The 17,743-nt window shown below is 37.7% G+C and overlaps 1 protein-coding gene across 11 annotated transcripts in view; it reads right to left on the bottom strand.

The window, feature by feature from the left end:
- Window positions 1-17,743, bottom strand: part of LOC139747372 (polyamine-transporting ATPase 13A3-like) — a 113,860-nt gene that overhangs the window by 60,409 nt on the left and 35,708 nt on the right. For 10 of the 11 annotated variants that reach the window (XR_011712383.1, XM_071659613.1, XM_071659614.1 and 7 more), the window contains exons 5-7: window positions 15,272-15,424; window positions 10,263-10,467; window positions 918-1,002 (exon numbers count right to left, since the gene is read on the bottom strand). Coding sequence is in view for 10 of the 11 variants with exons in the window: in XM_071659613.1 (XP_071515714.1) it covers window positions 918-1,002; window positions 10,263-10,467; window positions 15,272-15,424 (443 nt within the window). In the remaining variant the exon portion in view is untranslated. The remainder of the gene's footprint in view (window positions 1-917; window positions 1,003-10,262; window positions 10,468-15,271; window positions 15,425-17,743) is intronic. The other variant, XM_071659615.1, reaches the window with a different exon arrangement.

Below are 17,743 nucleotides of genomic sequence, written 5' to 3' on the forward strand. Positions count from 1 at the left end.
GAGGGAAACTAGTGCTGTGTTCCGAGAGACCCCTGCCTAATATTCCTACAAACAACTTCTACCTAATGTGTCAGCCTAATGCTTAACAGGTGGTAAACTTAACATATATCACCATCATTGAATGTGTGTGCAAGTAATCAAGTAGATATTTGTACATCATGGAGAAAGAGTTCTACACTCATGGGTCACAAATCTCTTGAACTTCCTTTACCTTTACCAGCAAGTAGCTTTTTAACATTTGTATATTGCTGGTGAATAATGTAAATATGAAGAAATATCAAACTAGACACACAAAAATTGAGTGGGAAGATGGTGTACGACCAGCACATCTGAGGTGAACTTTCCTCACCACTAAATAAGAATGGATAGGTAGGTTCTGTTTATTTGTTTTCCTAAACTTGGTATCCAACTCTACTCTTATCTTTTATATAGGAAGTGCATTAGTGGTGAACATTATAAGTATATGCACAAATATCAAAACACACCTAATAAAAGAATCTCTACTATAAATGATACTTTACAATCAAAACATTCATGGAAATATTCTAATGCTTTACTATAATCGTATGCACCAAAGTCCTTCATCATTCCAGGATTACATCAATGAAAGCTAAGTGCAGCTGGTGCAAAATCTGTTCCATATGACCACACAAAGGCTAAGTGTGACTGGTGGAGACTCAGATTGTGGATTACTGAGCAGGCCACTCTCCCCACTCCCACTGAAAACATTCTCTGAGCCACTTATTTCTTCATCTTTTAATAGCAATTCCTTTTTAACTTTTAACACCAACTTATGTTCCTAGATGACAGATCAGTGATTGACTAACAACTTAATAACTGCTTTTCCTTTTGAATTTTTTTTGCAAAGGATTAGGGTTCCTATAAAGATTTAAAATACTTCATGGGCATCATCATACCTGTAGTTTTGTCTGGTGTTGATCGTAATACGGAAACAGTGCTGGTATTGGAGGCCTCCACCATGTCATGCAGGGACTGACTTTGCTGAAATATAATAATTCCTTCAGACTTCAACAAGGAAAGCTATGCAGACTTTACAGTTATATTAAGAGAACCTCAATTAACTAGGAAGTAATCAAATGAGAGGTAAAACTGTATAATATAAAAAAATCAAAAGGGAAAAGTTAATTTTGAAATAAGGTATCTTTTTTCACACTTGAACACATCATACTAAGTATTCACAATGCTTTTGCAGTACGTCAGGTCTGGCAGTTATAAAACCATCAAACATTAGTCAAACTACATTAACAAAGTAACTGTTTGTTCCATTGATTGCTGGTTGCCAAAACTATGAAGTCTCAATGGTAACTTAGTACCCATGAAAAAGTATTCATCTAGAGTTTGAGATGGATTATGATATAAAAGAAAAAATTGCTTACAACAAAGATTTAATCCAAAACAGAAGAAAGTATGAAAAAGGAAATCAAGAAGCCTTAAACACCTGTTCAGTAAAACAGATCGAGAGGCAAAGTCCCAAAACTCAGGAACATGAGTAACACTATCATACCATGAATTTGTGAAGGCCAAGAGTTATGTACCAACAGGAGGGTGAGTGAGAAAGGGAAAACCAAAGGAATGATTTAAGATGCAATGTAAATAAGCAAAGGACCACAGACATGCTGTGGAAGAAATACGGGAGATGCAGAAGTTAATCTGCACCTGAAAGATATAACAAGACCAGAAATTACTACCCTAAGACAAAGTGAGATTATTTTTCATACTTGATCTCCATTTCCCCTGTTAGCAAGGTAGCTCTCATCCATTTTGCAGCTGTCATGTGCGATGCCCCAAAGCCATCTTAAGGGTCAAATTAACAGTATAGGATCACTAGTTATGGAGACTCAATTGCTGTGGCCACTACTTAAGGAAGTACCAGTCACAACAATTATCAGAGATATACATAGAAGCTAAGAAGGAAAAGTGACTGATACAGATGACACATGTGAAAAGATTAATACAATGTATCAGCATTATTGCCTGCCAAGTATGAGGAAGTTACCACTAAAAATAATTAAATAAATTCAGAAGGAAGGAGGTACACCCATATATCTAGAAAAAAAAAAAAAGCATGTCAGCATTTGGACACAGTGCAAAGAGACTCTTGTTAAATGAATGGGGATATCCAAAATGTCACAGCAAAAATGGGAGAAAGCCTACAGAGTACCAATATTTCTCCACAGGCTCAGCTGAGCTTGTATCACTCACCTGGCCTATATAGTCCCCCCTGGCTAATATGAGCAGACAGCCATATTGGATGTCAGATCTGCATGTAAATAAGGCAAGGTGATAGATGAGCATCCATCACACATTTCTGTACAGTTTTGGTCAAATCTTGCAAAAAAGGTTTCCATCAAAAATATTTTCTAAAATTCAGCCAATCAGAGATCATTTTACCCTGTGGCAGCCATGTTAGCTAGAAGGTCAGCATAAAACAAGTTACAAGAAATTAGTTACCTTGATAAAAGAATCTCCACAGATCATTTCTGAAAATTTTCATTTCACTGATCCTGTGGTTTCTGAGGATAAGATTAAAATGTGAACAAAATATTGACAAATTGCAAATATGAAAAGATTAGAGACATGAAAAAAGACAGTGAAAGAGACAGTTATGGCAACTTACTACCACATTCACAAAGGCGATAGAGTAGCTCTGAACTTCATATCAGTGTCACTAACAAGTCTGCCCAGCTAAATACTAGAAAAATTTTCAGAAAACAGCAACAGAGTACTTATCTGGCAAAAGCTATCTAAATGAGAAAATATGGACTGAGAGTGAAAAGACCTCACATGTTGAACCTACTGCATTGCTATGTGAAAGCAAGCAACATCCTTGAAGAGAGAGATGGTTGGGGGGACTGTGTACTTTTGAACTGATTGGCCTTTGATACTATCTCCTATGAAAGACTAATGATGAAGTTAGACATCCAAGTTGGAGACTGGAGAGGGTTACAAAAATGGATTGACAGCCATCTACTGACAGAGTGAAGGAAGAACACATATCAGGAATGGCTTCTTAAGATCTCAAGATGAATAAGAAGGGCAAGAGATTTCCCTCAGGCTCACTACTAGGTTTTCTCTCCCAAAATTTCAAGGCCAATAACATGCCACAGTCATGGCTATATGAGATGAAAGATAACAAAATGAATGACATAAAGAGTAGATATTAACTTGAATACCTCAGCTGTTTGCCTAACTTTTACTGAAGGAAAGGTTACAGTAAGAGGGGAAGACAAATAAAGGAGAATTTCACTTTATGAGGATATGACTTGCCTAACAAGCGAGATTCACACCTGAATATGGGTGATGATGATACCAAATTCATGAAAGATGTGCAAAGCAACAGGGACCGTAAAATATTGAAGAGACCTATTCATGATCTAGTAGACATCAGATATAAGGCTACTGAAATTCAACCTTAGAAAATTCAAAGTCATCAAGATGGGAAGGGGTTTAAACAGACTAGACTACAAGTAACACATGTATATGTATGTATATGCCAATATGTATACATATGTATATGCCAATATGTGTATGTATGTATATGTGTGTGTATGGGCATTTATGTATATATATGTTTATATGAGTGGTTGGGCCATTCTTTGTCTGTTTCCTTGCATTACCTCGCTGATGTGAGAAACAGCGATTAAGTATAATAATTATAATCATGTGTATAAGAGTGGATGGGCCATTCTTCGTCTGTTTCCTAATGCTACCTCACTGATGCGGAAAATGGCAATCAAGTATAGTAAACAAAAATCAATAATAATATCAATAATCTTCTGTTTCCTCTTCTAGAAATTGAAATAAGAGAAGAAGAGGTTTTTCAGCCCCCTTTTAATCGCTTTCTACAACACGTGAGGAATACAGAGGGACAATTTATTTTCCCCTGAACCTGGAGAAAGCATATAATCAAATCAACCTGATAGAGATGCTCAGTGGAAGGTAATATGATGTTATAGTGAGAAATTTCTATCAAAGAGTAGGGCATGTGTGCAAATAGGAAAGGAGGGTAAGAGGTTGCAGATAAAGGTGGGCCTGTGGTAAAAATGTGTAATATCACCATGGCTGTTTAATCTGTTTATGAATGGGGCAAAGAGAGAGGGGTCTTGGAATGAGGGGCATATCTGTAGTCTGTTGGGAGTATAAGGGGGCCAGAGAGATAAACCAGTTTCTCTTTGTGAATGACATGGCTCTGGTAGCAGACTTGAGTCAGAAACTACAAAAGCTGGGGTCTGAGTTTGGGAAAGTGTGGGAAAAGAGAAAACTGACGATTAATGCAAATAAAAGTAAGATTGTTAAGCCTTACAAGGGAAAGAGACAGGCTGATTGGAGTGTAAGTTTGAATGGAGAGAAACAGGAGGGAGTGAAATATTCTGAACAGCTGGGAGAGGACATAACAGTGGATGAAATATGGAAGCTCAAGTAAACCAAAGGGTGGATAAGGGGTTTAGGTTCTGAGTGTATTAAGGAGTTTGTCAAAAGGGAGGTCACAGTCTGTATGGGAAAAAAAAAAAAAAAAAAAAAAAAAAAAAAAAAGGTCACAGTCTGTATGGGGAAAAAAAAAAAAAAAAAAAAAAAAAAGAGCACAGAAGAGGGTGGATGCTACAGAAATTTAATGTTTGAGGACAATATGTGGTGTGAGGAAGGTTGATAAGTAAGAAAAGTATTATACATATGAACAAGATGATATACAGCAGTGGAGTATATGGTACAAGGAGGAGAGGTAGACCATTGAAGATATGGACAAGTGCTGAGAGATATAATCATGGGTAGCAATATTACAGATCAAGATGCTATAGAAGTGACTGAGGACTAGATGAAATAGAGGCACTTTATAAATCTATCTCACTTGATAAATCAGTTTCCTGTGCAAAATGAGAAAAATTAAGAAACCCTTCATAAGTTTGGAAGTACATGTCTAACATAGTAGGCATGAATTAAATATGCATGTGAGGTGATGTTCTCACCTTCCACACATTCTTCAACACTCCTAGAACTTGGTCACATGGAGAGAATGAGTGAGGGAAGATTGACAAAGAGGATACATGTGTCAGAGGTAGAGAGAACGAGGAGAAGTGGGAGAACAAATTGGAGGTGGAAGGATGGAGTGAAAAAGATTTTGAGCAATCAGGGCCTGAACATGCAGGAGGGTGAAAGGTTTGCAAGGAATAGAGTGAACTGGATTGATGTGGTATACCAGGGTCGATGTGCTGTCAATGGATTGAACCAGGGCATGTGAAGTGTCTGGGGTAAACTATGGAAAGTTCTGTGGGGCCTGGATGTGGAAAGGGAGCTGTGATTTCGGTGCATTATACATGACAGCTAGAGACTGAGTGTGAACAAATGTGGCCTTTGTTGTCTTTTCCTAGCGCTACCTCGTGCATGTGCAGGGGAGGAGGGGGTGTCATTTCATGTGTGGTGGAGTGGCGACGGGAATGAATAAAGGCAGCAAGTATGAATTATGTACATGTATATATATGTATATTCCCTGGGGATAGGGGAGAAAGAATACTTTCCACGTATTCCCTGTGTGTTGTAGAAGGCGACTAAAAGGGAAGGGAGCGGGGGCTGGAAATCCTCCCCTCTCTCTTTTTTTTTTTTTTTCCACAGGAAGGAACAGAGAAGGGGGCTGGATGAGGATGTTTCCTCAGAGGCCCAGTCCTCTGTTCTTAACGCTACCTCGCTGATGCGGGAAATGGCGAATAGTATGAAAGAAAAGAAAGATATATATGTATATGTCTATGTATGTATATATATGTATACGTTGAAATGTATAGGTATGTATATGTGCGTGTGCAGACATGTATGTATATACATGTGTATGTGGGTGGGTTGGGCCCTCCCTTCATCTGTTTCCTTGCGCTACCTCGCTAACGCGGGAGACAGTGACAAAGTATAATAAAAAAAAGAAAAATGTGCCTGCCTTATTCATCTATGATACTGGGAATGCAGTGATAATGATAAGCAAACAGTTCAATCTAGCCATCTACATCTCTGATTCCTTTTCCCTTCTGAAACTCCCTCAAGGCAGTGGCCATGGTAACTCTCTCCCATAACTAAAGAACTCCATTGCCACTTCTTAGCTTTTAGTGCTTCTCCCTTAACTGGCTACTGGCAGAGGGCAACTCTAGTGCAGTGTTTACAGAGGCTCCTACCTAATGTTCCTACACACTATTACGACCTAATACTCCTGCCTAATGTTCCTACCGAATACTTCTACCAAATGTTTCTAGCGACAGCTCCATAAAGAGCTTGCACTTCAGTGATGGTAAAGATGCACTCCTTTGACCTATGTAGCTGTCTTTTCTTTCTACTTCACCCACACTTGGACAACTGGTATTCTGTCCACAAACATACAATCTCTCTTTGTCACACTTAACACTTGACAACACTTAACTCACACATCTCATTCTTCATAACTGTAGACTCTCCTGTGGTGGGCATTATGTGCTATCGATACTCAGCAACTATTTCAGGACTCACTAGATCAAGGGGTAGTGCCTGACATATGAAAATTGTCAGAAATAATGCCAATTGCCACAATCTCATTTCCTAAAAAGTTCAATGATTTTAGACCTATCATTTCAATGTCAAATATTATGAAATGTCTTGAAAACATAATGAACAACAATTTGTGTAACAGCATAGATAATTTCAGAGATCCACTGCAGTTTGCATACTGTAATAATAGGAGTGTGCAGGATGCAAGTCTGACTTTTATGAATGAGATAAGCAAACATTTAGACAGACATAACTCACATGCAAAAATCTTAAACACTGATTTTAGCTCTGCCTTTAATACAATCCAGCCACATATTTTGTTAAATAAATCATTAAGGATGGATGTAAACTGTGACTTACTGAAATGGATCTTCAGCCTTTTAACACAAAGGCCACTGTATACCAAGATAAATATCCCAAAGTCCAACAAAATATTTACCAATACAGGTGCACCCCAAGGATTTGTTATGTCTCCCACTTTGTTCAGTTATATAATGATGACTTTACAGGTGTTTTTAGCAACTGCACTATTCTAAATTATGCTTGATGATACAGAAATTATAGGAAAAATTGCAAACGATAATTGCAATGATTATACTATACAGGTTAGTTGCTTTGCAGAGTGGTGTAAAACAAATTATCTACACTTGAATGTAAAGAAAACTAAAGATGTGATAACAGATTTTGACAAAAAACTACATGTACCAGACTTAATTACAATTGAAGATGAAAATGTACAAACAGTGAGTCAGTACAAGTATCTAGGCTTTATCATAGATGAGCAGTTAAAAGGTGGTGCACTTTGTGCATTTCTTAAATAGTCTACATACAGAGAACGCAATATTCATCTATTTCATTGGTCAACTATAGAATCAATTCTACGATTTTCAATTACTGCCTGATATAGCAAGCTTGTCAGTAAAGATAAAAGTAAGCTTGAGAAAATCTTTAAGAAAGCTAGGAAACTGGGTGCAAACAATAAAATATTAGATATGCTGTATTAGAAATGTGCAATGAAGCAGGTGGAGAAGATTATGCAAGATGCAATCCATCCTCTCTACACCAGTACTATGTATTTTCAAGGTCAGGAAGAAGACTGTCTTTGTCTATAAAGTGTACAAATTGATTCAGGAAATAATTTGTAACAAAGGAATTCTACTATTTAACCATGTAAAGACAGTGTAACTCCTCTGCATTACATCTTTTGCATGCAAAAGATGATTCTTTGAGCGATATCTTATGTGGTACTTTCATGTGGTTTCATTATTTTCATTATATAATTCTTTTACTTTTTTACCTTGAATTAAGCTTCTAGCCATAAAGAATTTCAATTTGTATCACATACAATTTGACAATCAAGACATCTTATCTTATCTTTTGGCAAAATTGCAGGAGCAATAGATAGAAGTAGTAATAGGTAGGAATATTTAGGAAGACAGTTCTTTAACCCAAAAAGAGAGTCTACAACAAAGGGGCACAGCTGGAAGCTGGGCAGGATAAATGTGCAGAGGGATATGAAGAAACACTACTCCAACAACAGAGCTATAGAATCAGGGCACAAACTAAGCAAAGAGTAAGTAAATGCAACTACTACTGGAATATTTAAAGAATTACATGACAAAACAAGGATAAGAGGCAGGGCCCAAAAGTGGAAAGCCCATTCCCCATAAGCACATCCAAGTGATAATAGCAAATGGATGATAACCTAATTATTCAATCTCAGTCATCTCAGCTTGTAATAGAAATTTCTGTGACCAGCCAACTAAGGAAGGGTCAGGCACTTCATTATGGCAGTCTGAATTTTATCTCAAATATCTAACTTCTAATTCTAAGTCAGAGTGGTAATGTTTGTCAATAGCTCATGTTAAGTACCAAAAACAACTGCATGAGACAAATGATGTGCAGTAACAGATGCAAACAGATGAATTACAACTCATACTGAAAAATCCACAGAGCCAAATAATGGTTAAAAAAAAAAAAAGCCATTCAGAAACTTATCAACAAAAAAAATGCTACAATAAAATAATAGAAATCTGTCAAAAATTTAAAGCAAACTGCCTAAATCTGAGCTGAATTATCAGCACAAGAAAATATACTTTATCAAGACAATAACAGCTTATCTATCAGTGCTGTTATAATGCAACTTCAGCAAACTTACATAAGGATACAAAATAGGCATGATAAGAAAACTTTATCTGGTCCTTGTTACTTTCACTGAATGACTGCTCTAATTGTAATCACTTCCCTAATGTAAAGAAAAACCATTATCTTTTTCTTTAAAGATTTGCCAGATCTTCAACTTTTATTACTTTGAAATAAAAGAATGTTTAGAAAGCCCACTTTACTCTCAACATAATCCTTACAAACAGTCTCCTCAGACCACAGTTAATACCTCTTAATTTTTTCAAAATATGGCATTTCATATTCTACAACCTATCTAAATAATGTGGGTACTTATATATAAACAAAGTTTTTGAACATGCTGTTCTGCATTTTCCTGTATAAAATGAAGCAAAATTATAAGAAACTCCAAGAATAAAGAGCCTTCTCAAGTAAGGAGCATATATCATTAGAAGTAACTTGGAAGTTTTTCCTCCATGATATGATTCTAATTAAGCATGTCTTACAGGCTAAAATGAACCAATCCACTTAAACTCACAGTTCAACAGAATTAGTCAGAAGACTGTAAACTCTACATGAAAACAACAAAAAAGATTACAATCAACTCAATCATGTTCTTAATGAACTGGGACCCTATCCATATTAGTTAAATAACTACAATACCACTTCCTGTAGAAAGTTTAAAAATCTTCATTAAAGTAATAAAGCTTTCATGAAATGCCTTACCGTATTTATCCTGCAAAATGGAAGCAAGAAGAGGACAAGAATATTTCAATCACAAAATGATGTGCAAAAGATATCAGGAACACCCTTAACGTAACTCCACACACTCAAATAATTAGAAAAATGTGAACTGCCATTGCAGGGAAATGCTAAATAAAACGTGACATACATTCTGCAAAAGCTAAGAAATATCGTTTCAAAGGCACCATAGTATAGAGGTACCACTCTACATCTGCAGCTTGTAAGATCCCAAGTTTTTGGCCAAGGGCATGCAACTTCAACAAGGTGCTTTTCACCATAGAGTAAATAGAATCTATCACTCTGTTATGTCAAGAGCCCTACCCAACTTATCCAGCTACTGACAATAAATCTTGATGTTTTCCATTCACACTTTCCTACAAAATTTCCATTTCTGTATATTCTCTCCACAATACAAAATGCCCCTTCATGGATATTTTCCTGCCAGCTTATATGCTGAAAGGAGAGGTAAAGGAGTCTTCTGCTTCATTATCCTATCCCTATCAATATAGATTATGAATTTGGAGTAACATTACTGTACTGTCCTCAAGCAGATGAATGCATAACAGACCATCAGGACTTCTGTTATCCTTCCTTCTTATGTACTCCCATGTAAACGTTTTCACTTGGGAGATGCAGCTCCATGATTGTAGGGTGGCAAAAAGAATGCCAATTCTTTTTCCTTTTTCTTCAGATCTCTTCAAATAACTTGAAATCACATTTCTTACTTCTCCATTTTAGATAAGCCAGAGTAAACAAAAAAATTCTTGGTGGTATTTTCAATCCTTAAGAATTACCACTTAATGCTATCACACGTTACAAAACTATTCATGCATATGAATAAGCTCAATAACATACTACAAATAAACTAATTACATTACCTTATGGGTTTCATAAAGAGACACGATGATGGAAAGGCAGGATACAATAAAGATGCATGTTGCATAGAGGTAATACTCATCGAAGGACCACAAAAGTATGGAAGCAATTTGGAAGACGTAGAATGGGTTCAAGATTTCAGTTATCAAAAGATGACCATATGATTTAACTTCAACGCTAATCACATTATGGCCATAAAGCTGTTGTCTGAAAACAGACAAATACTTTCAGTTAAATTTCAGCCATGAATCAGAATGTAAATTTATATGAAACAATTCATCTTTTGTTTAAAGTACAGTATATGAATGGTGAATATCAAATGTTTATGTCATTTAAAAGTGAATTAGGTATACGAAAATAAATCACATAATCACCAAAAAATGTTTGGCTAGAGTCATTCTTGAGAAGAGCATAGGAGCTAAATGTCGCAGGCACTTTAGTACAGTTACTTGGCCAGTTCTATAATCCAAGCATTTACAATCATGATTCTAAGCAAATGTACCTTCAGAAGCTTTGCCAGAATATTCATTCTCATGCATTTCTTTTTCTCATGGTTTTAAGTAAACCTACTTCCAAATTCACAGCAGGATGAAACATGCGTTAATATCACCATGCTACATTTTGTAAAAAAAAAAAAAAACTTTTAACAACAATAATAATAGCTTTCATAAGCCAAATACTTATCAATGTATTCTGTATCTACTAGTCATAATGAGCCATATATCTATCAATGTATTCTGTATTTACTGATATAAGAGACTATAGATTGATATGGGTAAAACTGAAAGTGGTTGGAGAGAGATGGGTGATTATTGGTGCATATGCACCTGGGCATGAGAAGAAAGATCATGAAAGGCAAGTGTTTTGGGAGCAGCTGAGTGAATGTGTTAGTAGTTTTAATGCACAAAACCGGGTTATAATGATGGGTGATTTGAATGCAAAGGTGAGTAATGTGGCAGTTGAGGGAATAATTGGTGTACATGGGGTGTTCAGTGTTGTAAATGGAAATGGTGAAGAGCTTGTAGATTTGTGTGCTGAAAAAGGACTGGTGATTGGGAATACCTGGTTTAAAAAGAGAGATATACATAAGTATACGTATTTAAGTAGGAGAGATGGCCAGAGAGTGTTATTGGATTACGTGTTAATTGATAGGTGCGTGAAAGAGAGACTTTTGGATGTTAATGTGCTGAGAGGTGTAACTGGAGGGATGTCTGATCATTATCTTGTGGAGGCGAAGGTGAAGATTTGTAGAGGTTTTCAGAAAAGAAGAGAGAATGTTGGGGTGAAGAGAGTGGTGAGAGTAAGTGAGCTTGGGAAGGAGACTTGTGTGAGGAAGTACCAGGAGAGACTGAGTGCAGAATGGAAAAAGTTGAGAGTAAAGGACGTAAGGGGAGTGGGGTAGGAATGGGATGTATTTAGGGAAGCAGTGATGGCTTGCACAAAAGATGCTTGTGGCATGAGAAGCATGGGAGGTGGGGAGATTAGAAAGGGTAGTGAGTGGTGGGATGAAGAAGTAAGATTATTAGTGAAAGAGAAGAGAGAGGCATTTGGACAATTTTTGCAGGGAAATAACACAAATGACTGGGAGATGCATAAAAGAAAGAGGCAGGAGGTCAAGAGAAAGGTGCAAGAGGTGAAAAAGAGGGCAAATGAGAGTTGGAGTGAGAGAGTATCATTAAATTTTAGGGAGAATAAAAAGATGTTTTGGAAGGAGGTAAATAAAGTGCATAAGACAAGAGAACAAATGAGAACATCGGTGAAGGGGGCTAATGGGGAGGTAATAACAAGTAGTGGTGATGTGAGAAGGATATGGAGTGAGTATTTTAAAGGTTTGTTGAATGTGTTAGATGACAGAATGGCAGATATAGGGTGTTTTGGTCGAGGTGGTGTGCGAAGTGAGAGGGTTAGGGAGAATGATTTGGTAAACAGAGAAGTAGTAAAAGCTTTGCAGAAGATGAAAGCTGGCAAGGCAGCAGGTTTGGATGGTATTGCAGTGGAATTTATCAAAAAAGGGGGTGACCGTGTTGTTGACTGGCTGGTAAGGATATTTAATGTATGCATGACTCATGGTGAGGTGCCTGAGGATTGGTGGAGTGCATGTATAGTGCCATTGTACAATGACAAATGGCAAAGGGGATAAAGGTGAGTGCTCAAATTACAGAGATATAAGTTTGTTTAGTATTCCTGGGAAATCATATAGGAGGGTATTGACTGAGAGGGTGAGAGCATGTACAGAGCATCAGATTGGGGAAGAGCAGTGTGGTTTCAGAAGTGGTAGAGGATGTATGGATCAGGTGTTTGCTTTGACGAATGTATGTGGGAATTATTTAGAAAAGCAAAGTGATTTGTATGTAGCATTTATGGATCTGGAGAAGGCATATGATAGAGTTGATAGAGATGCTCTGTGGAAGGTATTAAGAATATATGGTGCGGGAGGTAAGTTGTTAGAAGTAGCCAAAAGTTTTTATCGAAGATGTAAGGCATGTGTACAAGTAGGAAGAGAGGAAAGTGATTGGTTCTCAGTGAATGTCGGTTTTCAGCAGGGATGCATGATGTCTCCATGGTTGTTTAATTTGTTTATGGATGGGGTTGTTAGGAAAGTGAATGCATGAGTTTTGGAGAGAGGGGCAAGTATGCTGTCTGTTGTGGATGAGAGGGCTTGGGAAGTGAGTCAATTGTTGTTCGCCGATGATACAGCGCTGGTGGCTGATTCGGGTGAGAAACTGCAGAAGCTGGTGAGTGAGTTTGGTACAGTGTGTGAAAGAAGAAAGCTGATAGTAAATGAGAATAAAAGCAAGATTATTCATAACAGGTACAGTAGGGTTGAGGGACAAGTCAATTGGGAGGTAAGTCTGAATGGAGAAAACTGGAGGAAGTGAAGTGTTTTAGATATCTGGGAGTGGATTCAGCAGCGGATGGAACCATGGAAGCGGAAGTGAGTCACAGGGTGGGGGAGGGGGTGAAAGTTCTGGGAGCGTTGAAAAATGTGTGGAAGGCGAGAACATTATCTCAGAAAGCAAAAATGGGTATGTTTGAAGGAATAGTCGTTCCAACAATGTTGTATGGTTGCGAGGCATGGGCTATAGGTAGAGTTGTGTGCAGGAGGGTGGATGTGTTGGAAATGAGATGTTTGAGGACAATATGTGGTGTGAGGTGGTTTGATCGAGTAAGTAATGAAAGGGTAAGAGAGGTGTGTGGTAATATAAAGAGTGTGGTTGAGAGAACAGAAGAGGGTGTCTTGAAATGGTTTGGTCATATGGAGAGAATGAGTGAGGAAAGATTGACCAAGAGGATATATGTGTCAGAGGTGGAGGGAACGAGAAGTGGGAGACCAAATTGGAGGTGGAAAGATGGGGTGAAAAAGATTTTGAGCGATCAGGGCCTGAACATGCAGGACGGTGAAAGGCGTGCAAGGAATAGAGTGAATTGGAACAATGTGGTATACCGGGGTCGACGTGCTGTCAATGGATTGAACCAGGGCATGTGAAGTGTCTGGGGTAAACCATGGAGAGTTTTGTGGGGCCTTGATGTGGAAAGGGAGCTGTGGTTTCAGTGCATTATACCTGACAGCTAGAGACTGAGTGTGAACAATTGTGGCCTTTGATGTCTTTTCCTATCACTACCTTGCACGCATGCAGGGGGAGGGGGGTTATCATTTCATGTGTGGCAGGGTGGCAACAGAAATGAATAAAGGCAGCAAGTATGAATTATATACATGTGTATATATGTGTATGTCTGTGTATGTATATATATGTATACGTTGAAATGCATAGGTATGAATATGTGCATAAGTGGACGTGTATGTATATACATGTGTATGTGGGTGGGTTGGACCATTCTTTCGTCTGCTTCCTTGCGCTACCTCGCTAATGTGGGAGACAGCAACAAAGTATAATAATGATAAAAAAAAAGAGACCGATGACAGACATAAAGTTAGGTGTGGAACATTTGACATAAGCATCAGGTGTAACAATGGAGACTAAAAGCATCTGTTGGCATTTCTGAAGATTTTGACTAAAATGAAAAAACTAAGAGGACTCAATGCACCCTTACCCACCCTATGGCTCACTTCAACTCTAATGGTTTCATTTGCTGTCATATCTACTCACAAGTATTCATTCATAGTATCTAAAAACACTCCACTTCCTCCAATTTTTCTCCATTAAAACTCACAATCCAAATAACCTTCCTGTCCCAATCGTTAAACCTAATAACCAAGCTTTTAATCACATTTACTCCTTTCACTTGCTCCCAAACTCAGACACCAGTAGCTTCTCCAGTTTCTCACTCACATCTGCCATGAGTGCCAAAGTATCAGCAAACAACAACTGATTCACCTCTAAGGTCCCAACACCCCAAACAGACAGCATACCTGCTCCTCTTTCTAAGGCCCTACATTCACTTCTCTAACCACCCCATCTATAAACAAATCAAACAGCCACAGAGACATCACACACCCCTGACACAGACCCATCCTTGCCTGGCACTACTCCCCCTCCTCTCCTTATACTTTCACAAACAGTTTACTCTCCTAATATCAACTCTTGACTACTTCAAGCAGTTTTCCTCCCACACTACATATGCACAACACTTTCCCCAAAGCATCTCCATCAACCCTATCATATGCTTTCTCTAGATTCACACATGCAACACACAAGTCTTTCTGTTTCTAAATATTTCTCAAACACCTTCTGTAAAGCAAACACCTGATCCACACATCCTCTACCACTCTTGAAGCCAAAGTATTCCTCTCCAATCTGAAGCACATTGCATGTCACAACCATATCAACCACTCTCCCATTCACCTTACGAACTACACTCAACAAACTTATACCTCTGTAACGTGAACAATCATTTTTGACCTCCTTGCCCTTGTAAAATGTTGTCAAAGAGGCATTCCAACTTGATATCAGCACACAATCACAATAAATAATGCTATCCATCAAGATAGTATTATCAAAGAGATTTAGAGCACATGTTATAAATCAACTTCACAAATACATTACAGTACCTTTGCATCTGCTCTTGTAAAGTAAAGCCTCTAAAGTCATTAAGCAGAGATGATATCGGAGTACTGTGGTCATAACCATAGACACGGACAAACGAAATCTTCTCTGGAACCCACATGTATTTGATGTGTTGAAAAAAGAAATACCGTACACCTCTGAAATTTTAAAGCAGATATACGAAAAGGCATAAGGTACAAAAGCATAATTTCTACATATATATTCAAATCAACACAACAAGGATGATAGCAAGCATTACAGAAATAGTAAAAATAGGGGAAAACAGAAACTGTAGTTGTAAAAGTCAACAAACTTTCTCACTGAAACAGTGTCCCGTGAGCATAAGAAATTCCATGGGAACACTGAATTCAGGATTCATCCTGCACTCTCATAACTGATGAAAAGACAACACCCTTTACACAACTTCTGCAAACAACCAAGGTGTTAAGACGCAGCCACTGTTGATAAAATACGGCCAACCTCAGCAAATCAGCAAACACTCTCAGGATGCTTTCATTAACCTAACTCTTAACAACTACCAGGAGCTCTCATTTCATGGATGCCAAACCATGGCAACCACAGAAGGTCTGGAGAAAAGTTTCCTGAACAGGTGTGTTACACGGTAGGGAGCAAAATCCAGGGAAAATTGCAAGTGGACACCATCTCAAAGGGAAAAGTTTATCAGCTTTCAAAATAATCATTTCTCTCCTCAGCAGTTTGTCCTGTGAGCAAGAGAGCATACAAACGAAGAAGTATCAGAGGGAAAAAAGTAGATAAAACCCAACTCAAGGATAACAATAACCTTAATGGTTTACTGGAGGAATTCTGGAAACCTATTCTCCTGGAAGTGGTATCCAGGGACACACAGAGTAAACCACAATGTCTAAATCAAGGTACCATTTGACAAAGGTGGATGAAGAATGCCAAAAATCCCATAATCAATTTCCTCAAAAAAAAAGCTTTAGAATAAACCAAGGAACAGATCGCCTTCTCCCAACATGAGTACCAACATAAAGCCAAAGAAGTAAGCCAATGAAGGTGTTCAAAATCAACATAAAAGTGAACCACTTCACAACTTCATATTATCCCAGCACAGGAACTTGATAATCTTTTGTATTGCATCAATAGTATATAGGATGGGACAAAGTGAAAGAAGGCTTTAATCTGATTATTACCTAGCAGGAAATTATTTTCAGGATTCTTTGTATGAAAAGGGCTTGGAAGTCAACGTCATTTTTAACTTGTTGCCATTACAACAGTTAAGGAAACAAACTGTTTGCTGGCAAACATTATAAAAGCTTTCAAGCATATGCATAAGAAAATATTTAGCATGCTGTTCATAACCTACATAGTACCAAAACTAAAATATGCTTCTTAAGTTTGGTCACTTCACCTAAAGAGACAAAAACTAATAATGAAGGACCAAAGAATGACAACAAAGATGGCATCAGAATTAAGAAGGCTGAGTTATAGGGAAAGGCTAAAGGCTTTAAATTTTCTGAACTTGGATAAGAGAAGAGTGAGAGGTGACCTGATCACAACCATTAGGCTTCTATAAGAGATCAGCAATGTGGATAGTGAATAATATTTTTAGAAATGTAGAGAGAAACCAGACGACGTAAAATGAATATAAAGACAAAAATTTTGTTAAAAAAGAGGTAAAGAAGCAGACAGCATGAATACACTTAAAAAGCTGTATGATAGTAAAGAATGTTGAAGAGATGGGACCTCTAAAGTGTAAGACTCCTTCTTCATACAGTAAAAATAACTAATTACAATTAGATAACTACACTGCAGTTTGTTCATACTTTGTTTTGATAATTCCTGCTTCACTTGACCCTCTTCGTCCTCATCGTCACCTGATTCAGAGTGGTGGAAATCCTAGCTGTAAAGCATTGCTTAATCCTCATCAGCTAATTCATACCTATGTTCAAGCTATTCTTCAAAATCTTCTGCTCCTAGTCTTGCCTCATTGTCAGGGACTTAGTGCAAGATGTCAATGAAAGATTCAGCTTTTACTTCTTGGTCACCATATCCTCAAAATCATAAACATAACAAATTCCTCCACACATGCTCCTAAAAGCAGATTCCTTCATATTTCGACCGACAAAAAAAATCATATACTCTGCATCAAGGATTTCAGCTTTTTCCAGGCCTCTTGAAAATGTTTTATTTCCTGTTCAAAGGCTGTGGGTCATAAGAGTCAATGGGATCTGCAGTTGTGGTAGAGGTAGTTGCCTGGGAGTTGCTTAGTAGAGTCCTTATGAATACCGCTCTGCATTATATCTTATATCTTAGGTGCTGTGCTAAGGAGCTACAGTGACACACGTGAACTATATTGTATAATAAACAAATAAGGGCAATTTGGATGGTCTACTGAGATCCTGAAGTGTAATGCACAGATGGTGGGCTTATCAAAAACTTTATAAGATTGGGGGGTAGGTAGTTAAATGTACAAAATCTGTGAGTTAGCAGTG

Source organism: Panulirus ornatus, chromosome 68 (genome assembly GCF_036320965.1).
Source record: "Panulirus ornatus isolate Po-2019 chromosome 68, ASM3632096v1, whole genome shotgun sequence".
NCBI classification, from domain to species: Eukaryota; Metazoa; Arthropoda; class Malacostraca; order Decapoda; family Palinuridae; genus Panulirus; species Panulirus ornatus.